The sequence below is a fragment of the Gopherus evgoodei genome, chromosome 5, assembly GCF_007399415.2.
Source record: "Gopherus evgoodei ecotype Sinaloan lineage chromosome 5, rGopEvg1_v1.p, whole genome shotgun sequence".
Lineage (NCBI taxonomy): Eukaryota > Metazoa > Chordata > Testudines > Testudinidae > Gopherus > Gopherus evgoodei.
This window is the reverse complement of record NC_044326.1, coordinates 10,452,234-10,477,110: the sequence shown is the minus strand read 5'-3', so window position 1 is coordinate 10,477,110 and position 24,877 is coordinate 10,452,234. Positions and strand designations below refer to the sequence as shown.

Sequence of the window (24,877 nt, the reverse complement as noted above, 5' to 3'; positions counted from 1 at the left end):
CAAGATCCTTCCATGGCTGTCAATTAATCACAGTTAATGCAAGCGATTAACCCAAAACAAATTAACTATAATTAAAAAAAAAACAGTTGTGATTAATTGCAGTTTTAATCACACTGTTAAATAACAATTAAAAAAAAACCAATTTAAATTTACTATAAATATTTTGGATGTTTTTCTACACTTTCAAATATATTGATTTCAGTTAAAATACAGAATACAAATTGTGCAGTGCTCACTTTATATTATTTTTATTATAAATATTTACACTGTAAAAAGATAAACAAAAGAAATAGTATTTTTCAGTTCACCTCATACAATACTGTAGTGCAATCTCTTTATCATGAAAGTTATCCATTGTTATTTTTACACATAACTGCACTAAAAAAACAAAACAATGTAAAACTTTAGTGCCTACAAGTCCACTCAGCATAGGTGCTGGGACTAGGGGTGCTGTTGTACCCCCTGGCTTGAAGTGGTAATGGCTCTCAGCACCCCTACTATACAAATTGCTCCAGCATAAGTGCCACTCAATCCTACTTCTTGTTCAGCCAATTGTTAAGACAAACAAGTTTGTTAACATTCATGGGAGTTAATGGTGCCCACTTGTTATTTAAAATAAAAGCTAGAACACTCCTGACACTGTTGTAGCCAGCGTTGCAAGGCATTACATGCCAGATATGCTAAACATTCATATGCCCCTTCATGCTTCGACTTGTATAGTGCAAATATTTGTAATAAAAAATAACATTAAGTGAGCAGTGTACACTTTGTATTCTGTGTTGTAAATGAAAGAATATATTTGAAAATGTAGAAAAATATTGCAGAAAAACAAAATTATTTTAAATTAAAAACAATGTAGAAAAACAAAATTAATTTAAATTGGTATTTTATTATTAACTGCATTTAAAACTGCAAATAATTGCAAATATTTTTTTAAAATCACAATTAATTTTGATTTTTTAAATTGTCTGACAGCTATCATTTCTTCTATTCTATTCACAGTGAGTTAAATAAGATGCAATTACTAACAAACAGTAGGAATCTTATTATCAATAGCTATGAATTGTGATTAGGAAAAGATCACTATTGTATTTTAAAAAGCAGATGGGAGGACATTCTTTACAAAACATACTGCTTAAACAGATTTCTTCCAAATCTGAGAGGTCAACTGTCCAAGCAGCCCAGCCCACAGAGGTCTAAATAAATGTTGGGTTATCAGCCTGTTTTCATGGGTTTATTTCATGCATTATTCTTCTGTTTAAATCCTAATTCAATAGTAAAACTTACACAGTTAGTGGCTGGAAACAGGAATATTTTGCTTAGATTCCTGATGCTCTTAAATGAAAAGGAGGTGACAGTCTTGGCAGTTTGCCAAATCGCTCATAGAGCAGGTTGTCTCTCTTTCACATAATGCTAAACTCTTACCCGGTTAAAGCAAGGAGTAGATTATTGTGGGTAACAAAACAGTGGACATCAAGCTCCTGACACAAACATGAAATAAAAAGAAATGCAAGCTCAGGCCCAAAATGTATAGTAGACTTTCTGCTCACTGTTTGCTCCATAGCGATAAGAGAACATACAGGTCAGTTTTGACGTAACGATATATTTTGATACAGAGCCCAGCTGGAACACCGAGAAAAGAAGTACCTCAAACTTTTGGGAAGCTTGGATTTTCATCCAGATCTAAACTTCATAGATTACACTCCTTTTCAACAACAATAACAACAATGTGCTAATGCCTGTTGTGAGGCCATGTATCGGTAACGGACATTTACTTCAATGGGAGAAATGTGTAATAGTCCACCTTATGGGTAATTCCTGTTTATCAGGCAATAGCTGCACTTGGCACTGAATAAACTCTCTGGCTGAACTGAGTTAATGAAGTCTGAAGTCGAGGTGCTTATTATCCCAGGATATTGTAACTACTGTTTAATAAGAAATGCCTAATAATAATAGCAATAATAATAATTAATAATGAGGCTGCCAAACTCATTATTATTATTATTCTACAGGATTTTTTGAAAATATTCAAATGCTAAAGTAGAAAACCACATGGACTGCAACTAGAAACAAAGCAGGAGATGAAATTCTAGCCACACTGAAGTCAAAGGGAATTTTGCCTCCTCCACTGCAGAATCTCAGAGCCCAGGTTCCAGCCCAAGCCCAAACATCTACACTGCAATTAAACTGCCCCATAGCGTGAGCCCTGTGAGCCTGACTCAGATGTCATGGGCCAGCCATGCATGTTTAATTGCTGTGCAGACATATCTAACGAGGTCAGGATTTCACTCAAGATCTTTAACAGCTATTTAAAAATCATTTTGGGCATTTCAGCCTCTATTCCTTTATTATTTTATGTCTCTCCTTTTATATCTTCCTTGCCTTCCTATGCTTCCCTCACTGCAGGTTAATAAGGCTCTTCCCCACAGAAGAGCTCTCAAATACATTTTTCTTACACTACGTTTCAAACCTCAACTGGGAGACAAGGAGTTGGATTCTCACAATCTAAACATAAACCTACTGGTTCAGATCACCAGCTGGTATAAATCTGCACTCAGAATAGTACCACTGGAATACATGGAGCTATACTGATTTAAACCAGTGGAAGACCTGGTGTATGAGATTTACCTGGGGAAAAGAGACTTGTTGATTGGTAGGCAGAGAACATTTTGGGATAGAAAGATCAAGGGAGAGATGGAAGGGAAGTTAAGGGAGAAAGGATTGAGAGAAAGAAGGGAAATGATTTAAAGGGTTCTTTCCTCTTATTGAAATAATTTCCCTTTCAGGGGTTTGAAAGCCTCATTTTCTTTGCTTTTTGATATACTTTTCAGCCTATCTGTCGGTAAGTTAATGATACCAACAAAAACTTCATACATGAGGTAAATGTCATATTGGTGGGGAGAGAGAGAGAGAGAGAGAGAGACTGGGTGTGTGCTTAGGTTTGAATGTAAAATATACTGCACTACAAGTAACTTAGGGAGAATATAAATAAACAGAAATTTCACCAAAAAGGCATACACCATATTATGCAATAACTTCAAAATATCATATAAAGTGGAACACATTTTTCCTTGCCAGAATAGAATTAAGGTAATCGGAACAGATCATGTATGTCTCTGAGGTTCTATTCATTTTATATTTATTCACTGTGTCTGGAAACATGGATTAACATTCCTAATAAAGCAGAAAGGCAGGCAGAGTTTATATTCTCCAGAACCAGTGGTTCTAAAATCACAGCTAAACTTCTGGATGAGGGAAATGGTGAATTATACGGTGACTCCTAGTAAATACGGATGTATGTTATAGCTCCATCTCCTTCAAAAATTGTAAATGTCAAGTGCCAGGGTGATTGTTACATCACAAAAATTAATTGACTATAATGCATACACATCAATTTCCTGCAATAGTGAATGGTTTGGGGGCCACGAACTCTGGGTTTCCACTGCACTTTCAAGATCATTGTACTGTATGCAAGTTGCCAAATAACTGTTGTTCTTTTTTATGCAAATAAAGTACTCTTTATTTGCAGCTGGCTATCCAAGAGAGAATGAAGAACAAGATGGAAGCAGAAGTGGCAAGTGCATAAGCAAGCTACAGATGTAGATGTAGATTTGGACATCTGATCTCTGGATAGTCCCGAGGTCGGCAAAAGAGCATACAGTACCCAGCACTTGAAGAGGTAAATCATGTTATATGCTACCAGAAAAGCAGTGGATTCATTTTGCTTCACTAAGCTCTAAGATATGGTTCTCAAAAAGGGATGTACAAAAGATCAAGTTTCTGCACCATCTCCATTAAGTCCATGACAGAGAAACAACCAAAGAAACAGATACGACGAGTTTAGGTTTCTGTCAATGCCATTAACACTGTCTTTGGAGTCAACTCAAAAGCTCGCAATTTGAATGGCTGAGGTTAGCATTGCTTTGTACTGCAAGTGAATGCAAAAATAAGACAATGGTGATGAAGCCTGGGAAGCAGCAGATGCTAACAATGCCAGCTTGGAAATGAAGAAGTCAAGCATTTCAGCCACTTAAATTTCAGTGTATGATGATGTTTCACTAACAAACTGAATGTTAGAGGTTCACAATGGCCTGTTCAACAACCACGTACAGTAACTAAAGAGAACTGGAAAAGAAATAAACACAAGCACAATAGCCAAGCTGATAGAAGATCTAATTTGGGCAATTGTTATAGATGGATGGGTATGAAAGCTAAATGGGCATGGAAAGCCGGACTTGTATGGCAGCAGGTAAGATAAGGTCTGAAGCATTTGATATATAGTACAGTTGTCAGTGATATAAGGAAAGATCACTCATTCAACACCAGGAAAATGAAAAGGGATTGTCATTGCTGTGGGAAGATCAAGATGTTAAAATTACACTACTTTGTACTTATGTCAAGAGGTGGAGACCATCTGCAGGTGAGGCACAGGAGCAGTACAGCGCAGCAGCTTCCTTCTAGGACTGCATGCAGGATTTCAGAATAATAGTTCCAAGTAGCCCAGCCAAGTTTTAAAGCTGCATACAGTGCTTTGCAAAAAAAAATCATTGTTTTGTATATATATAACAAAAGGGCATCTGTTTTGTTCTCAATTAGCTTTGGGAAAGCCCACTGATTTCCCTTGGGGTTATAGGGATAAAATAGAGGGCACAAGTTGTCCCAAGAGTCTTCAAATTTGATAGGGTTTAAATAATGAGAGGATGTATTTCCCACCTCCCACCCTGCCCAAAATGGCATTTTCAAACAAACTTGTCTAAAGTGCCTCAGTTTTCACAAATCCCTGTGATCTTGAAAGCACAACGGGGTTCAGGGAATATAGTAAACACTGGTATATACAAGAGGGAATACAGTATACACATAGTCTATATGCAGTCTGGACAGTGACCAAAGTGTGGTTGGGCCAAACCTACAGTGAGTAGCATAAAGAAAAAAAACAAACAAACCCATGAAGAGTAGCGAATGCTAGCACTTTTTGCCACTGGTCTCACAGAGGCAGATGGCTCCAGGTGAGGTGAAGGGAAGAAAACATCTTTTAAAATGTAGTAAAAACAATTTATGTTCTGCCTATCTCTACACATTTCTAATTTGGACAAAAAATACCTGGTGATTGTGGATAAAACATTTGCATTTTCATTAAAAAAAATTACTGAAACAAGCAAATGGAAGGAATTAGAATACATAATTTTTAGGTTTGGCAACTGTATTTGGAAACAGCACACAAAAAGTAAAATATTTTGCTGGTCTTCCAGAGTTTTTGCTAAACCTAGTATGCATTGGAACCTGAGTGAATGAAATCCTGTTAGATATTACCATCTTAACAATATGCACTCCATACAGAGCAGCGCTGGCTCCTGTTCAGAGGAGGGAAATTACCAATACTAACAAAGGAAAGTAGATTTACAATAAGCAAATAAACAAAAGCTCCAAATAATTATAATATTCATGGCTTGCCAATGAGTTCCTAGACTATGAAATTACCTTTCTTTTGGAAGAATGAAGATTTTACAAGGTTAGTATAAACAAAGGGTAATTGGAAAATCAAATTGCTCTACACAAGTTATTGGAAGGTCTGGAATAATGGAGATAACATTTTAAGAAGCCTGCTTATGAATCACTATTTTTTTTGTCTTTTACATTCTTGTTACCGAAAATGCTCCCTGGCAAGTGCAACTGTGGGATACGTAAACTGCTAAATACAAACACCATCTTACCCCTGATACAATAAGTTCTCCTCCAAGATTCTGCACTTCTGCCTTCACCTTGCTGCAGATATTGAGCTGGTGGCAATAGAGGGCAATGCGCTGTAGATATGCTAACAGATCCTGCTTGCAGGCTGAATCAGGGCACTACAAGGGGGGAAAATAAGCAAAATTGATTAGATCTAGCTCAGTTTATATGTTCATTATACAAAGGCAATCCAAGGAAATAGCAGCAGTATTGGCACCATATTAGATTCATCCATATCACTTAACCCTTTAGTGAGGAATTTGATGAGAGCTGAAAGCTATTCTGTACCTCATCTATGGCTTGAGACTCATGAAATAAAATGTGAAGAAAGCATGGGTGCTTTACAAAAATAATCTCTTTTTGGCACTTACCTGATGAACTTAAAGAAAATGTCCTAAGAAAACATCTACAGAGATTAGTTTTTCATTCAGTTTGTAATAAACATAGGAGTCTACTGATGCATAATATACTAGTCCATCTATACTGGAAGGAAATTGTTTATAGTAATATACATGACATATTATAAAAGACGCTTTGAGGCTTGCGGCCATTAAGAAGAAGGAAATGAAATAATCTGGTCTCCTTGTCTTTCTAAGCAATACTTCTCACTACTACTGGTAGGCCATCTAAAGTACTGTATCATTTTGACATAGTCCTCGTGACAAAAGTGTGCAGGTAAAAATTACACTGGGTCAAACTAAATAGAATCTGTGAAGGTTTCATAATCAATATAACCAGATATGGCCCAAGCACAACTCATTTATAGTCCATTGAAATAAACTCTTATTTCAATGGTACTGCAGCATCCCCAACAATAATCAACAGCATAATAAACAGCACCCGTAGTTAATATTTCTAGACTTGCCTCCTGAGCACAGGCCTGTATAATTCACACAAATGAAACAGAGTTAAAAGATCCCCTTCCTAAGAGCATGTCTCCAATAAACACTTGCCAGAGCTACACAACAAAGTCCACCTTTCAATATTGTTTGACTATGGAGATCAAAAATTCAAAGTCTTTAGAACTAGCTTCTTTAGGTCATCAAAATGCTACATTCAATCTTCCATTTTGGAGAGTAAAACCACCATATGGCACCTAAACTAAACATGATCAGATTAAGCACTCACAGCCCAGTGGCCCCACAATGTCTGTTTGAATGGTTATAATAGCAATGACAAATAAGGCACAAGGGAAAAATGGTTACAGTGCTCTTAGATGTATAACAGCACTGGTTCCATATACACATTGCGGCCCCTAACTCTGAGAGCAATCACTTTGCTTGCTCCTCTGTCTTTAAGTCTAACAAACAAAAAAGAGCTGGGGGTTCTTTGGGGCCGCTAGGGCATTAGGCCGTTTAATCTGTTCTGTACTTATGATAATGCCATAACTTCTTTTTCTCACACAGCTGCAATATCTTTCAAGAGCGAATTCCTGAGAGACTTTTTTTTCCTACCTGTGACAATTTAATACAGTAATATTTATCCTACTCTTGAGGCCTATGAGCTGAAAGAAATGAACTTTAAAATGATACCTCTAGAGAGCTGACAAAGCTTTACATACAAGTACCTTGAATCAAATTAAGATGTAAGCTCTCTCTCATTGGAACAGTAATTAAAAATGCGACAGTCAATAAAAGTTTATACTCCATGTATGTCTCAAAAGTTCTGTAAAATATCACCACGGCCAAGGGATTAAAAGAGACATTTAAGTCTCATATTGATTTAAAAAAAGCCCAAACCTTAAACTTTGTATTTTACATCCTTCTGAAGGAATGTAGATCAAAGACATGACTGAAACCAATATTCTCTAAACAAGCTGCATGTGTTATGTACCTGACGTTTATTTCTTTAAACTCTCCCATCTCTCACAACACCAGAGTGCAAACTGCAAGATCATTAACGAGCATGTTTATAGCTCTTTCAACACTGTGAATTACATTAACACAGGGATGGATTTCTCCTTCCTAGGATGTACCCAACAGGAGTGGGCTCAAGAGGGGGAAATGGGTCAACTGGGTGGAACAGTTCACATTGCCAAACTTTTGGGGATTATAAGAAAAAGCTGTATCTCTGTGTGCTACTCTGGCCCAGAGTATCTTGCAGGATGAAACTAATGCCATTCCCATGCTCCATTGATACGCTGGAATTCCCGCGACCAGCAGACTTTCTCTCATTTTAAGGGGAAGAGAAGGATGGCTAGAGGTCACAGCTGCAGGTTTGGAGGGGGGTGACTAGGGAGGGTAACTGCAAGGATATCCTCTTTATCTACAACCCCCTCCTATGGGTTTTCCATGGTAGTGGATGCTCCAGGTCATTCTTCTCTTGGGGGCATTTCTCTGTCTTTCTGTCTGTCTGCAATGGAATCATTTTTGAATGCCACAGCTCATCCACTGCAAATTTTCAGGGCATTGTCTAGGTGGACAGAACTCATTGGTTTTGGTGAAATTTGGAAAACTGGAAGGGGCTAATGGAGAACTCACGAAGGCCTCTGCTTCCAGTTAGCAGGCACAGCATTGTCGACCACCTCTGTAATTGTCAATAAAGCAAAGAACTGGTTTCTGGCGGCCAAAGTAACAATACTTCCCATCTCAGCTTCGCCCATCGGCCCAATACAGTTTCAAAAGTTAACATCCTAATGACTTATCTCCCAGACAGGCAGAAAAGTAAAGAGAATGGTGTGGGAAGGGGGGCACACACAGAGCCCCTAAAATGTGGGTCCCGGTATGAAGTGAATGGGGGCCATGAGCAATGGGGGCACACACAGTGCCATAGCATGGCTGGAAAATAAGGGACAATGTTAGGGGGTTGGACATGGGGGACACACAGAACCCCTGCCATTTGGTGGATGGGGAGGTGCATGGAGCCACTGCCATGTTGGATAAGGGGGGTATAGTGAGGAAAGGGTGAATGAGGGGGAACACTGATTCCCTAGCACTGAGAGAGAACTGGGGACAGTGGAATGAGGGATAGAGACATGGAGTGAAAACTGAGCTCCTGGAATGTGGCAAAAAGGAGAACAGGGGGCACACAGAATCCCTGGCGTGTGGAAGGGGTGGGGGTGGGGTTGCATGGGATCCCTGAAATAGAGGGGGTGGGAGGGAGGTGCACAGGGAACTGGGTTGGGGATAGAGAAATGCAAGGAGCCCTGGCACATGCAATGAGCTTGACCTACTGAAGCAACAAAGAGTGTGACCTTTTTATTGCTTTTAGCCATCAACATTCTACGGCAATCATCATCGGTAGCCAACATTTGTTTGTCCCAGATGAAGACATGGGATGGTTGTATCTTTTGGGGTTTTCTGGGGTTCTTAGACTAGTTTACAGATTTCCCATAGTGTGAAAAGTACATGCATCAAACACAGAAGGATGTGCGTAATCCCCTTTTAAGTAAGGAAAACAGTGAGGAGGCTGGAGTATCTCAGCTCACCTTGGTGTTTTTAGCTGTGGTAGCTGATGCTATTATTACTTAGGTGGTTTGATTTCTGAACCAGTGAATTAAAGGGCTGCAGTGTCGGCTTCATTCAACTGACAACAATCTTACTAAACTGACTGGTGCTGAACAAACAGTCTGTCTTCAGCCACTAGATCACAGCACTAGTAGAGACTTTCTCTAGAGGGTCCTTAAACCACTGGGATAATTTGTACTGTCCATACAAAATTCTACTGATTGACTGATTCATATTATATATTTATTTGTTTGGATCATTACCTGATCAGCTACAGCTCGTGCCAATTTGTCCATTCTCGAGCCTGCTTCTGCAATCTTCTTGGCAGCATTAATGACATCAGATGTATTCTTCAATGGTCCTTTACCTCTGGAAAGAACAATATGGTTATACTACAATCTAATTAAATCATGACACAGTTGCAGTGTCCTAACTCAGTGTATGATTATTTATTTTATGAATGCCTTCCTAAGTTACTGCTACTTCACCTTGGACTTAACTACTAATTATATGATAGCTTGATTAAGGAACGGGTCTGCTATATTTCCTTTCACATACAAAATGCCTCGCTAGCAGTTTAATTTGATGGTGCCTTCAAGCACATGAACTATGTTTAATAGTATGTGCATTTTTAAGTGCTCATTAGGAAAATGTCCCTGCAGGAATACAAAACTTTTTAAAAATTCTGTTATTCCCAGACCAGTGCTTAACACCAAGTCTGCCAAGTCTAGTGCAGAAATGTCACATTAGGAAATCTCTTCTCTTAGATTTCTGTCATAAAGCTGCTAAACTACCTGAGGCATAATTCAGTTGTGCTTAAATCCTGCTTGATTTTTATAAAAAAACTTTACTACTAATCTGTCTCTCTGGATATTTGTAAGACGATGTAAAAGACACAAGTTCTTATAAATAATGATATCACCTAATTCTTTTATAGTGATTTTCACCCGCACATCCCAAAGTGCTTTATGAAGGAGGTCCACATCATTATTCCCATTTTACACATGGTGAAACTGAAGTGCAGAAAGGGAAGTGACTTGCCCTAGGTCACCCAGGAAACCAGAGGCAGAACCAGGAATTGTATACTGGTCCTGAGTCCCAGCCACCTTAACAGTGACCACCTATGTATGCTTTTATGTCACTTACATCAGGAGATCAGCACATCTGGCTGTAACACACTCCAGACATTTGGGAGTTATTCCATTTTAACACCACTGAAGTCACTATAGGCAAAGGAGATGCAAAGGGTTTGTTTGTTTTTTAGTGGAAGATGTTGAAGGAGGCTTTATTGAATCTGGTGTAAACAGAGGCACTAAGGTCCACTTAGACTTTCTTTTAATTTACTCCAAACATGACAATGATTTTACTCTCATTTTCACATTATTTCTCATCTTTTGATGTTAGAAACATCCCATTACCAAACTTTCAGTTTGAAGATTAAGGTATTAAAATGTATGCAGCGCGTTGCAGAGAAACCTTTGTATTCTGGTCCCTTGAAGAAATTATTAGATCATCACCTCTCCCTCCCCAGAACTGATGGCAAGGTATGGGGAAATTTTCATTCTGCTTCAGGAAAGAGAGGTGAGAGATCTAGACCAAAGAGAGATTTTTTTCATGTCCCTCTCATGAAGGATATAGGGTGATTTTTCACTCCTTTCCTATGAAAGACGGGCAGGCGGGCTAGACATATTGTACAGAGAAGAGAAACTCAGCTCTTCTAGAGAAAGATCCTTACATGATTCTTCTGCCTAAGGAAATGATTTTTTCTTTATAGAATGCAGGAAGGAAGAATAAGGCCTCAGTGTGTTTGGGTTTTTTGTTTGCTTGGTTGTTTGCATTTTGCCTTGCAGAAGTGTGGCAAAACATATCCAAATCACGAGCTTTGGCGAGGATTTTTTTTGTCATTCACTCCCCAAGATATCAGGGATTGTAGCACTGCATAGATAACTAACTTTAGGAGGGTGCATTTAATCTCTTGTAAAATGGTCCCTCTGGTCTGATTAACAATGTGGTTGGATATAAACAAAATTGATTTTGTTTAAATGATAATATTAATTAATAGCCTTTTGATGCACTTTAATTAGAACAAAATATTAAAGCAAGGAAAAAAGTCATTGTTATTGACAAGCCCTGATGAAAGTTACTTCTGGATTAAATCAAGGGTTGTTTGTTTAAAGAAATTCAGTCATGAGAATGAGTTCAGTGAATTTTTTGCCATTATTCTTGATTGACATTCATTGCAATTAAATGTTGAAAGTTCAGCAAGTCTTGTGCATTTTGACTCTTGCTAGACAAAAGGTCATTTGAGGGCCTATCAAGTCACACATTATCCTTGCTGCACTACTTCTGTTGAAATTAAAGATGCACAAATAACTAACAAAAAAATACACATTTAATCTTAAATGGTGAACTGTTGAAAACGACCAGGTGAAAGGAACTATTTGGGTATGTCAGTAAGTTGGCTTTCTGTCTCCCCGCCCCCAAACCAAGAAGTCACTAAAGAGTCTCAAGTATAAAACTATTTGTTTGATGTTCTGGCTCGTTGGTAGGAAGTAAAACACCTCTGTGACTGATTTCATTGGGCCAACTCATATGATTAAAGCTAAGCATGTGGTGAGGGGCTTTGCTGAATCGAGATGGAATTGCTCTTGTGCTTAAGTGCTTTGCTGAATCAGCGTCTTAATGCTGAACAGTGTTTAAACAATACGGAAGATCTCCTTCGTGTTAAAAGGCAAATACACAAGGCAGTGATTACAGAACCAGCAATATTAGAATTGCTGTAGACACATTACCTAAACATAGTAAATACACTCAATGTTCCTTAAACGCCATAATAAAGAAACGATGCAGGGTTCCAGAGGAAGCACTCAGTACAAATTATTTTGTGCTTACCTAGTAAAGTCTGTCATTTCCATCATAATCATGCACATCTGCTTTGCCAACACAATGATGTCATTACCACTGTCATCCCATTTGGCCACCTCAGCATCCAGTTTGCTCTTTTCTTGGTGGAATATCTCTACCTGCTCCGCAATCTTAGCCTTCTCCTCCTGGGGCAGTTGAGCCATGATAGCCTGGACAAAATATAGAGTAGTTGCCCATGAAAAAAGGAAGCGAGAAACCGTTTTAGTTTCTAAGGGTCTAATCTGGCAAGGTGCTGAGCACCCACAACTTCCAGTATCTTCAGAGGGAGTTGGGGGTGCTAAATCCGTCATAGTTGGCACTCAGCACATTTTAGGATAGGATTTTAATTCTGAAAGCTATAAAGCCAAATGGTACAGATAGTTTCTTCAGAAAAGGATCACTGCTATAATTTCACAGTGAACAAAAAAAAACTCACAGGGACTCCATACAGAATAGCAGAAAGCAATCAAAGCTTACAATGTATATTGCCAGACCCTCACCTGGTGTAAATCAACATAGCTCTGCTCACTTCAGTAGGATTACACTGATTTATGCGAGCACAGGATGTGGCCCTGGCTACAGTGAAATCTGACATAAATGAGTTCAGTTGTCTTAAGTGGACCAGATTGTTTAGTATAAGTTATAGCATAACCACATGACAAGCAAAATTGAACTGGAAACTTCACAGGTGTGCTTCAAAATGGTCTCTTAAAACAGGGGTTGCCTATTAGAGTTGGTCTTTAGTACTGATTTCACTGTCAGAGCATTCACACTATTAAACATTTTTAAATTAAAGTCTATACATTTAATAAAATGGTCCAAATTTTGTTTTCACTGTATCAGCTATTTCAAGAGTAACTACAGCATATTCTTGTAAAACAAGGGACTTTTATAGCCCTTATAAAATCTTTGCAAGTTTAAAGACTGTACATCTATGACACTGAAGACTGAAGACAGTGAGCAGAAGCCACTACAATCCAACTAAAAGACAGGATTTTTTAAATTATATCTGAAACTTTAGACAGATCAAAAATGAAGGAAATACACACTACGAGGCAGCCCCGTAGTTTGGCTAAGTTTCAAACACCTCCACCTCTCTCATATCTCACTGTCAGTCAGAAGCATCCTGGCTTTCTACCTGAGGTTGAAATAAGCCATGGCATGCAAGGGAATATGTTTAAAATGAACTGAATGAACATACCTTTCAATAACATTTAGTGGTTTAATTGGTTCTTGGATGATATGCAAAATGGCACTAAATAGGTTGATTCTAATTTGCCTTGACTATCAACAAAGGAAAAGGAAAATTACCAAAAAATGGCAAAATTATGAAAGTTACTTTTGAAGATCAAATGGACACTTCCAACAACGATTCTCAAGAAGAGATACTATTTGGCTTCAGGGTTCTGAAGACCGCATTATGCATTTAATGTGTGTGGGGTGTGACACATTTAAGTGTCATTACATTTTCTCTTGTTTATGTCACTTTCAATCAGCTGAAGTCTTTCTCTACATATTCTTAAAATGCTCTTGGCTTTTTAAAAATTCATAATTGACCTTTTACAAAACTGGAATTAAAAAAGGTTATCTATAAACAGTAGATCAGAAAATGAGAAATTTGCAAGTTAATCAAATTAAAATTCAACACATGAGTTTTAATTAGGCCTTATCAATGTAACTCAGCGGTTTCAAATGTTAACACATTAGTCTTTCCACAGAGAAATGCAGTGTAAGTTAAACTCTCTCTTCTCCCCCGCCCCCAACACTCTAGAACTGATGAATTCATTGTAACTAATGGGATGTGAAAATAAAGTTCGGTATGATCAGAAAGCTAAGAAGACCAATCTGTATTACTTGTGTTTGGTTCCTGTCTTTGTGGACAGTCTAACCCGAGCTTTTCGGTGCTGGTCCAGTATGCCTTAATGACTCTGTTTCAGCTGCTGATGCATTTCTAAGGAGCCATACCCAGCAGCAAATGCAGCTTGTATATTCAAGTTTTATCTCTCATCAAAGACTGACAGCAAGCTTTTCCACAGGAATGCTAATAGCATTCACAAAGTAGGCATATTATACAAATCTACTATAGCCTCTAACTAAAAACCTAGCTTTTCTCCAACAAGGAGTCCTGTACGGCATGATCCTCCAAGAGGCTGAGTACAGTGGTGCTGGAACAGGAGGGTCCAGGGGGCCATTACCCCATCACTATTATCCTGCCTTAAGGGTGGAGGGGGCAGATAGGAGCGAACAGGGCCTCGGGGAAGAGGCAGAAAGAGGGCAGAGCCTCAGGGGCGTGGGGATGGGGCCCCAGGGAAAGAGGCAGAGTTGGGGGATGAGGCCACCATTCAGGCACCAGTGGACCCCCACATCTCAGGACCCTCTGGAGCTTCTCGCTGAGTAGCTTCAGCTCAAGGGGTCACTCAACACAGTGGCTTTTGCGGCTTATCACACTGATCATAATCATCTAATTTTCACCCTGTCTTCCTTCTGATGCTGCTGTATCCACCCATTGGTTCTTGTCTTATACTTAGACTGAAAGCCCTTTGGGGCAGTGACTGTCTGTTATAGTTTTGTCCAGCACCTACCACAATTGACAACAACAATAATAACCATAATAGGATTTGAGATTATGGCTGCTAGCTGGATTAGGCCCTTAATAAGGATGCTGTGACTGTCCCTATTTCTCTTCCTCTAAATCTATTTTTTTAAATTCTAATTGTAATTACTGAAAGAGCAGCATAATCCCACTGCCCCAGGTTTAGCCATGAAAGAAATAAAGACAGAATCTGAATCAACTAAAGAGCACCAGGAAACTTTTTACACTTTAGTTTATTTCAGCACTCAGTCTTCCTGCATGTATTAAACATTATGTCACACTCTTTAAACCACAAAAACCTCTCCGATATATCTGCCATGGTTCCTGGGCAGGCTGCCTCTTCTGAGACCCTTTGCCAGTGTTCCCCTTTCAAGTGACGGGCCTGCTCCTCTACTTCTCCTTGGAGGGGACCTTGTGATCTGATCACTCTTTGACAGGGTCTCTGGGATCCAATCTTCCTGGTTACCAACCACAATACCTAGCAAGCCTAACAGGTTTGTCACCTGCAAATGTTTTCCCCCAGGACCTGGTGGTCGGCAATAGCATGCGGTGACACAGAAGCAATATATTTTTTTTAAAGTAAGATTTAATTGCCAAAAGGTTCACAGCACTGAGACATGGATATAAAACAACAAAGAGCTCTGTGTGCGCACTATTTTACCTACCTTTGGCATTCCCTTCAAGGTAGACATGACATAACCTCAGTGCCTCTGTTCTGTTGGAGAGCAAGTTACAGCCTGCTTGCTGCAGACCCTGTCTTCCTTCAGTCTGTGTCAGCCTGCAGCAGCTGAGAGCTTCCCCCTTCCTTTCCACATCTTTTGCTCTCCAGATTCTAAGCCTTGGGAAACAGCTAAGCAGGGTTGGGACCTATAAGTTGCTGTAGTTAACCCGGCTATGGTGTTTTCGTGTTTTTTGGGATACTCCCAATCCAAGCTATTGTGTTTACAGTTTGGTTCCCCTGAGAGCTCTCTTTTTATCCATCTGACGAGTAACCCACCCACCATCAGCAAATATATAGAGGCATGTACACTAGTAATAAAAATAAAACAGATATTTTCCAGTTTTCTACAATCTCTCTCCACTGCTTCTGTACCAGGTTAAAAAAAGGGAGGATTTTAAACTCTCTCCAGTCAAATACATGTTCATGTGGTGTGTTAACAACACAGTATTCACTTGATTTTGTATCTGAACTGAGCAGCCTACTTAGCAAAAGGTAAACACTAATCAGAGGATGGAATAATCCTGAGGGTCAACCAACTTCATTTCTCCAGCATCTCTGACTCCTGAAGCACTTGTCCGCTTCATTTGCAATCACCATGCATAAGCTAAGATCACAAATCACAATGTCTCCAGTTTATCATGATATAATTACTCTGGTAAAATTACATTGACTCAGTAACAAATGTCTTCAATTACAATTATATTACAGAGACTACTCAGCACCTTAAACAGCTTTCCTAGACAAGTCAGCACACTGAGAAACACGACAAATGTAAGGTATCTTCAGATACTGCGCATTATGCCCTTAAGGTTTGTTTGTTTGTTTTACATTTCCTGAATACTCTCAGCTACAGTACATTCCAATTGTGCAAGGCCTTTTGCTATAGTTCTAGCTTGAGCAAATAACTGATACAAGACATCACATAACCCTGACAAAATCATATAATACACTTGGTCCAAATGTACTGCAAGTGAAAAGACCTAAATAAATATCTATGCCTGAAAACCAAAACTGCCAGCCTCCTCGCTGAAGTGAATCCAAAAATTTTAAATCGCCCAATTAGCTTTCAGAGGCATACTTTTCATTTGGAGCTGCATACAGAGTTGACGAGGTACAGGGATTTTATACTCACTCTTGCACTCTGCCCAGCAATAAGCTGGTCATCCTCAGTCTGAACACTCGTTCGGCTGCGAACATCATAATCTTCTTGTTCAAAGTCTGAATCATCCTCTAACTCTTCAGGGGTCTAGAAAAAGAGAGGGAAATAGAGAGGAGGAGGAGGGAATGATGATGGGCTTACAAAAGATACAGACAAACTCCAGTGTACAGTAAGTTCTTATTTCATCGACTACCTGCCCAGGAAACGCTGTTTCTTTTTTTCTTTTAAATTAACTTGGCTGCCCAGGCAGTCAGGACCTGAAATTTAATTGTCCTCAGAATTAAGTTGTTCCAACTCTGGCTTCTTTCACCAATGACATTCATCATCGCCTTCCTGTGATTTCTCTTAACTCAGTTAACATGATGAATGCGGTCTCATGAACGCATATCTTTTGGATGTATTCACTGCCAAAATGCAATATTTCAAAATAATGCTAATTGGTCTATAAGGGGAGACTAATACTATTAGAGTGCCAGAACACCCTGCATAATCTTCAAGATAGAAAGTAAGTACCCAACAGACTGGTAGAAAAAGAGAAGTCCTCAAAGCAAATGCAGGGCTGCCCCTCAAAGGAAATGTAGATGATCTGGTCAATTATTTTTAAAGCAGGTATAACGTTTTGAAACATGTCATATTGGTGGTAATGGAAACTAAACACTCTGCATAGTCCCAGGCCTTTGTAACTTACTTCTTCCTCAGGCCCATTGAGTGGAAGATTGTTAGCTTTCATGGCATGCTGTGAGATACACCTTTTCTCCCTTGCCCAAGGAAACTGGGTGTTGGACAGGGCTGGGCAGTGGTGGTGCGAGCTCTGCTGGGGGTCACATGGGGGAAACGAGTTAGTTTTTGTTCTATTTATGTTGTCACTAGGTTGTTTGATCTAGTGGGTATATTTATTTATTAGTGCAGTTTTACAATTGTTTTGCACTGGATGGGTGCTCTTGTGTTATAGTTTGGGGGGCGAACACAATGACTAAATAAAAATATGTCAATACATTATTAATATTTTAACAATACCAATATGCAACAATATATTGGATAATATTGAACAGTTAAGAATATTGCTAGGAGCTACCCTAGCCAAATAAATAATTATAATAACAATACAGAACAATAGAGAACAGAGAAATAACAGGTGAAATCTTCCCCTCACTGCCCTATAAATGTGGCTCATCTTTAGAGCCCTGCATGGATATAAAATTTGTATCCATGAGGCACAAACATGATTTGCTGATGTAAAGTGGATATCTGCAGATTTGCTGGGCTCTAGATATAGAATTTGGATCCGCATCCATCCGCTATCCAGATACATATAAAGCAGATATCTGCAAATCTGCCGGGCTCTACTCATCTTTTAACCTGTAGGTACCATCTCTATGGCAGAAAGTGTCCACATTAATATATTCAATACTTGGGGGCCTTGTTGCAACTGCCAGCAGAGGTGCTAATCATTGTCAGTTAAGAATATAAGAACGGCCATACTGGGTCAGACCAAAGGTCCATCTAGCCCAGTCTCCTGTCTTCTGACAGTGACCAATGCCAGGTGCCGTGGAGGGAATGAACAGAACAGGTAATTATCAAGTGATCCATCCCCTGTTGCCCATTCCCAGCATCTGGCAAACAGGCTAGGGACACCATCCCTGCCCATCCCGGCTAACAGTCATTGGTGGACCTTTCCTCCATGAACTTATCTAGTTCTTTTTCGAACCCTGTTATAGTCTTGGCCTTCACAACACCCTCTGGCAAGGACTTGCACAGGTTGATTGTGATTGTGCTTCCTATATGGTTATGTGCACATGACAAGAAGAGTGAAACGGGGCCATCTTCGCTTGACTTATAGAGTGTGAATTAAATATGGGTTTTGATGCTGAGCTCTGAAGGAAGAAATAACACAATATGACAGTGTGGAAATGAAACTTCAGCAGAATCACTAAAGGGATGCAGATACAATTAGCGCATGTAACAGGTTAGACAGAAGATAAAGTGGAGTTGAAAAATATAAATTCTTTTCTTTTCTACTACTGGGGAAATTGTTGACTCCTACCCATCATTATAACATCTCATTGTATGGTTCTGTTAATATCTCCATTATATGTGCTACAGTCATCTCTCATCTGCCTGACAGCTAGACCGTGACATTAAAACCTGCCCTCAGTAAGGGACAGTGTGTAGCAGAGCCAGTCCAGGAGCAAACCAGAGAAGGACTTGTACCTCAGAGTCCAGCTCTTCATCAGCTCAACCCTTGCTCTAAGTGCTTTTTCATGAATCAATTTATTTCATATGCACCATGCACTCAGCCAGCTATTGTAGTTGTCAAAAAGAGGGCGGAGCCAGAGCTTCTCCTCATTCCTGCTCCTCTTAGCTCCCTCTACTCCCAGTTGCTCACAGGTGGACAATACTGGGCAAGTAGTCTCTCCTCTACCACCCACAGCCAAAGTTGCAATCTGAGCAGGATAGTAAGGGGGTCTTGTAACTATCCTATGCAGCCAAGAAAGGGCTGTGATAATCTAGCCCTGAGAGAACAGGCTGGGAGAACGATCAAAACAATGTGGACAAATGACATCAATTTAGGGAACAGGAGGAAGTCTGTGAAAGAGGTAAGGCATACTCAGGAAGCTCGGCATTTAAATGGCTTAGGCCTAAGAAAGCATTCTGAAAGAAAACACAGCCGTTTCTTTAATTTTGATATTTGCTGTCTTACAAACCACAGTACTCAAAAGAGGGAAAAACATCTAATTTGGTTTAGGTGGTGGGCTTAAAAAAAACAACCCTCCTCCCACCCCAAAAAAAAACCCCTAGTCATGCAAAACAAGGGACACTTTAATAGAGGTATTTTTGTGTAACAATATTCTACAGTGGTTATATGGAACCTAAATATCTCCTCCATACACATCTCAGATCTAGCCCCAAGCTAGATTTACACATCCATCCCTTTTCTGTTAAGGGTTTTCAACTCTGGAGGATTAAATGTCCTCATTTTCTTCCAAAGCTGATTCTTTTCTGCATTAAGATCAACAGTAGCGATCAGCTAGTTTTAGGCCCACATTTGAAATTTGCCTACACATTTTTGCATGTGCCCAACTTTATACCCACCACGTCAGGTATGCACAAAAGGGTGAATGCACTTTTGAAAACTGGGGCCTAAAACTGACTCATTGGCTGTCTCTTTAAGTTGTAATTTACTGTTGCAACATTGCTTTCCCACAGCCTGATCTCTTAGGTATACCTCTGAACAGGGCCGGCTCCAGGCACCAGCCCAGCAAGCAGGTGCTTGGGGCGGCCAACGGAGAGGGGCGGCACGTCCCTCACTCCCTCTGGGAGCGAAGGACCAGCTGTCGAATTGCCGCCAAAGACTGAAGCGGCGGTGGTAGATCTGATCACGACTGTGGCTTTTTCGGGGAGTTTTTTGGTGCTTGGGGTGGCAAAACCCTGGAGCCGGCCCTGCCTCTGAATGCTAACTCTCTCTTCAATTTGCTAGGAGACAAGCCACAGGGATACAAACCACACTATTATATAACATGTACTTTGACTTTTAAAGTACACTCCTTACGTAGTGTCTTACAGAAAGTATCACGGGGTCTTTAATGTCTGTGCACAGCAGACAGGATCTTGTTTTTAAAATCTAATCTCCAAGGCTCACAACAGTGTCTGGACTGTAATTAATCTACTTTGGAAGAATGAAGGACTGATTAAATCCTGTAAGGGTTTGAACCTGTTGCTCTTCTAACACTGACGGACCCCAGTTGACAGCAGGTGTGATAGAACCTGAGACCTCTGGAGCTTAATGCATGGCCTCTAGTGTATGAGCTAAAAGCCACCTGCCTCTTAGCTAAGGCAGTAGAACAGACTCATTTTATCTCTCTCTAAGTGCTCTCTGAGTGGCCTCATCTAAATGCAACTAGATTGGACAGAGCCCCACACCCGGGAGGTGTGTGGGTTACACTATAGGCACCAGTAAGACACCCATATTAAGTCCAAGTTGCATCAATTGTTGGAGGCAGGGAAAGCAAGATCAGGCTACATTAGCAAACTGCAATGGAAGCAAAATAAACTTCAGCAATATGAGTTTGTTCTACCTTCCATGTGGTCGGCCTCACCATAAACCAGAGGGAAAAACTGTGCATCCATCAGAAAATAAAAAAAAAAGTCTATATGAGCAGATTTGAAAAGGATGTTTGTTTTTTCATCAGTTTAAATATATTTTATAAAGACAAAAGAACCACCCAGCCATAGTTTTATATGTATTTGACAACTGTAACAAATGCAATTATTATAACAAATCCAGCATTGCTGTAACTCCAACAAGCCAGTCTAACCCTCCTAACAAGAAAAAAAGAAAGACAAAAAATAAATTACCCTATTCTCCCATCAATAACCAGACACCTTCAGAATATTCCTACTCTCCAAAAACTAGGGGGAAAAGAAAGGTCTTGGAGCATTCCTTGGAGGGTCAAATCTGCAGTATTTTGGACCAAGAAGGAACTAGTTCCATAACTGAGAGGCTCTAATAGAGAATGTCCTGCTAGCAGCACCTTTGCTGACTGGAACATTACCTGATACTGGCAGTCTCGCAACAGATCTTTGGCTATTTAGAGTCTTCTAGGTCAAAACCAACACATTAAATTAAACCTGGAAACCAACAGGTAGCCAATACAGATCACAGAACACTGGTGTAATATGCTTAAAGACACACAGCTTAAAAAGCTGGTGATCAAATTCTGCACCAGCTCCACTTCCAAATAAATTGAGGATGTAGCCGCACAGATGATCGCGAAAGATTCGCATCTGAGAGCAAAAGACTCAACCTCCTGGCCACTCAAACATGAAAAAGATGCTGTTGCGGCAATTACTAACCGTACAATGAGTTTCATTCCCATAACTAAGGAAAACTCATCAGTAACGATGAAAAAAACCCAATGTGTAACAGGATCCCTAGACAGTGATAGATGGCTGAATTAAGTTATTTTCTATCTTCATTTTAGCTACCATAATTGTATTCTTACATTTATGCTACCATCAGTATTTTTTCAAGCTTGGAAGAAGGATTTTTTTCTATACCAACTATATTAATATTCCCCAATAGTGTAATGGTTCTCTTTTCTCTTCCATAAGGACAATAAAGAAAAAAAATATTTCTTTCCCTTTCTTTAGTTTATTAAAACCAGTAATACAAAGAAAAACTAGCTTAAAATTTATTTCTTCCATGGAATGAGCTGACTAGCTCAGAAAATTCCATTCTTCTGTGACATGCACATCACCAATTACTGTGGGAATGATAATTTTTTTCTGTCAGATGCTCTGACAAGATTACAAGTCATTTTAATCCTGGGAGAAGGTTTAAAGCACAAATCAGAGGGGTATGTGAGACTAACTTCATCACTGGGTAGAAATACTTCAGAGATTGTTTTTAAAGTAAGCCTTCATAACTGCATTTAATTGCAATACAAGGTTATTTCCATGGTCCTGTATCTCTTACTATTATTATTGGATTCTGGATCTCTTGTCATTAATATATAATAGTTTGGAATGTATCTGTTCGGTACCTAAAGGATAGGTAAATTGACAAGAAAATCCTACTATCTCATTGTTGGCAATCTTAGCAGAGGTCAAGACTGATGACTAAAGTACCCTTTTATTCACATAGATTGACTCCTCATGTCATGAATGAAGCAAACCAAGCAAGGCAGTGTGGGAAAATTAGCACTGCCAGTACCCAATATCATTTACAGAAGTCAATTTCTCCTACCTTGCAGCTGGTTGGATGCGTACGCTGAAGAAAAACTGTTCAGACTGAAAATCACATTTCATCTGATATTTTGTACCCACTATCGCTATAAGTAAGACTGCTCCTGCAAAGATGGACCCATGTAAATTTATATCTTTGAGTTGCCCCATTGAACTCGCAAAATAATCTATCCATCCCTCCATCTTTGCTCTGACAAAACAAGTGTGAGTTTTGCCCGACTGAGGAATGCCCATCAGGTTCCATACCTTTGTTAAAGTTTGGAAGGAAGTGTTTACCCTGACCTCATAAAGTGCCTCTGCAGAATTCACCAGCTCAGATTACATGCAGCACTGAAAAGCAGCAGAATGATACAATGGAAAATGTAAATTGGGATATTTTCAGAGCTCACAAGGCCTGCATGCTGATCAGCTTTCCAGGTTAGTGGTTAACATGTCAGGAGGGTAATAAGGAAAAAAATAAATATGATGTGAATCCAGAATTAAAAATGGTATTTTACTGCTAAGAAAAAATCTAGCTCCTTCCACTGTAGGAGTGCAGGTGGCCTTGGTAACACATCTGGTATAATCCTGCTGTGCAAGAGGAGGAACTGGAAACCAGGAGCTTCTGCAGGGGGTAGCTGAAAGGCCTGATATCTGTGACAGCTTATACAAGGGGAAAGAGGACAGTCAGAGGGGTCTGATCCTGTAACATAAGCATCCTCTAGTTTCCCTCCCATGTGATGGGGTTGCATATGCCTGTTGTTAGGAGGAGGATTGCCTCTGCAAGCCTACATTCCCAGCTATCTGGGTTTAACACTAGGCACTGGAACGGAACCTAAATGCATTGCAGTTATAAAGTTAAGCGTCTAAATAACTTTTGTTGCATTTGTAGCAGATAGTGGCAGATGAATAATAATAATAAAAAAAAATGACTGCCCCAATCCTTCCAGGGTTTTCATCAGCGCCATGTTATAGTCACAGCCACCAAGCATGGTTACCAGCTTGCTGAAAGCTGCTCAAAGTGAGGGCTGTTGTTTCAGCACTGCCAGTTGGTTAAATAGGGATTTTTTTATTTTGATGTGTTTCAGATTCTGCAAAGTGTTTTCACTGCTGCTGTGTTTGCATGGCTTTCACTGGGCCTGAGGCCTGATCCTGACAGGTCCTATGAAGTCACACATCCCATTGTTTACAAACAGGAGCTCAGTTATTTTTAGGGCCAGGCTGTTTATGATGTGGCTGTGGTGACACCAAAGAACCAGGTAGACCTAGTCTCTGAATTAGTATGTTGCTCAGCTTATTATAAAAAGGACGCCTGATCAAATTGATTGGCTAGTCAACATTCAAATGGCACTTTCTTTACCTGTATAAACATTTTAAACCATCCTTTTGGAAGTTCTGTGGAGCAGCAATGCATTTTATTTTCTCATTTAGTTATTAACAATACCTACCTCATTCACCTAGATGCATGCAGAGATTAACAATAAAATATTCCATGCAAACAATTAAGTTCTTAACAAAACAATTGCACTAACATTGAAATAATTCTATTGTACTAGGCATTGCATCTACAGAGAAATGTGATCAAATCCTACCCTGGATAATTAACAAAAATATCTTTGGTACATCTTTTCCTATTTCCTTGGAAACACAGAGCTACATAAACTAAAACCTATGCAACATCAGATATCAAACTCTGTTCTAATGAGGCCATAGACTGGAAGAATAGGGTGCAATATGTTACAATTCAGGTGCACAGACAGCTATTTGTGAAACCTAGTAGCACGACATACAGCAGTAGCCTCTGCTACTGCTCCTTAACTTTAACAAACCTCAGACTCACATACAAGTGTTAACATAATCTAATCTCTTTACTAACAAGATCTTTCTGCTGTACAAACATTTGTCCTACATTCATTTCCATGTCAAATGATTCTTCTTGATTATAAAACAATGTAGGTGCCAGGCAGCTTTTATCTTCCTCTCGTCTTCTATAATACTTTCCTTTAAGCACCAACTTTTATTTCCCAGGTGCCTTACATACCCTTATCATCAGAACAGCTTTCCTGATGTCACGAACTCCATCATAAACCAAGCGGGAGGCATCTATGAATTCATTCTCTTCAAATGGCTGTGGGACATTCGCACTCAAAGCTTCAATGGCAACCTCAACTTGTTCAGCAAAACGTGGCATAACTAGATTAAACAAAATGAAAGGCAGTATGATTACAGACCTTCTTTCATGTATATTTTCCCCTGCCCTTGGGCATAAATACTTTCCAGCGGGCATGGAACATGCTGCTGTCATAGTTTCAAGACACTGAAAGAAAGGTTCCCAGACTGGATTTTTGCTGACTTACAGGAGGGCAAGGCTTTCTGTCACATTTTTGTGAGAGAAAGAAAACAATGTAGTTACCTGTAATTATATGACAAACAATTAACGACTCTTTAGCAAAGAATGACTCACTGACATTTTAAAGTCTCTAACTAATTTCGTATGTCAGTTAAGTATAACCAAAAGCATGCCTAGAAAATTACAACTTGGAATTTATGCTAATACAATGTTATTCATGCAAAATGACCAAAATGTGATTTTGCTATTACTC

The 24,877-nt window shown here is 39.5% G+C and overlaps 1 protein-coding gene across 4 annotated transcripts in view; it reads right to left on the bottom strand.

The window, feature by feature from the left end:
- The window catches only part of CTNNA2 (catenin alpha 2), an 818,238-nt gene that overhangs the window by 33,266 nt on the left and 760,095 nt on the right, over positions 1-24,877 (bottom strand). For all 4 annotated transcript variants that reach the window (XM_030563913.1, XM_030563912.1, XM_030563911.1 and 1 more), the window contains 5 exons: positions 24,316-24,467; positions 16,524-16,637; positions 12,066-12,247; positions 9,437-9,542; positions 5,712-5,846 (listed from right to left, as the gene is read on the bottom strand). In XM_030563913.1, the coding sequence (XP_030419773.1) occupies positions 5,712-5,846; positions 9,437-9,542; positions 12,066-12,247; positions 16,524-16,637; positions 24,316-24,467 (689 nt within the window). The remainder of the gene's footprint in view (positions 1-5,711; positions 5,847-9,436; positions 9,543-12,065; positions 12,248-16,523; positions 16,638-24,315; positions 24,468-24,877) is intronic.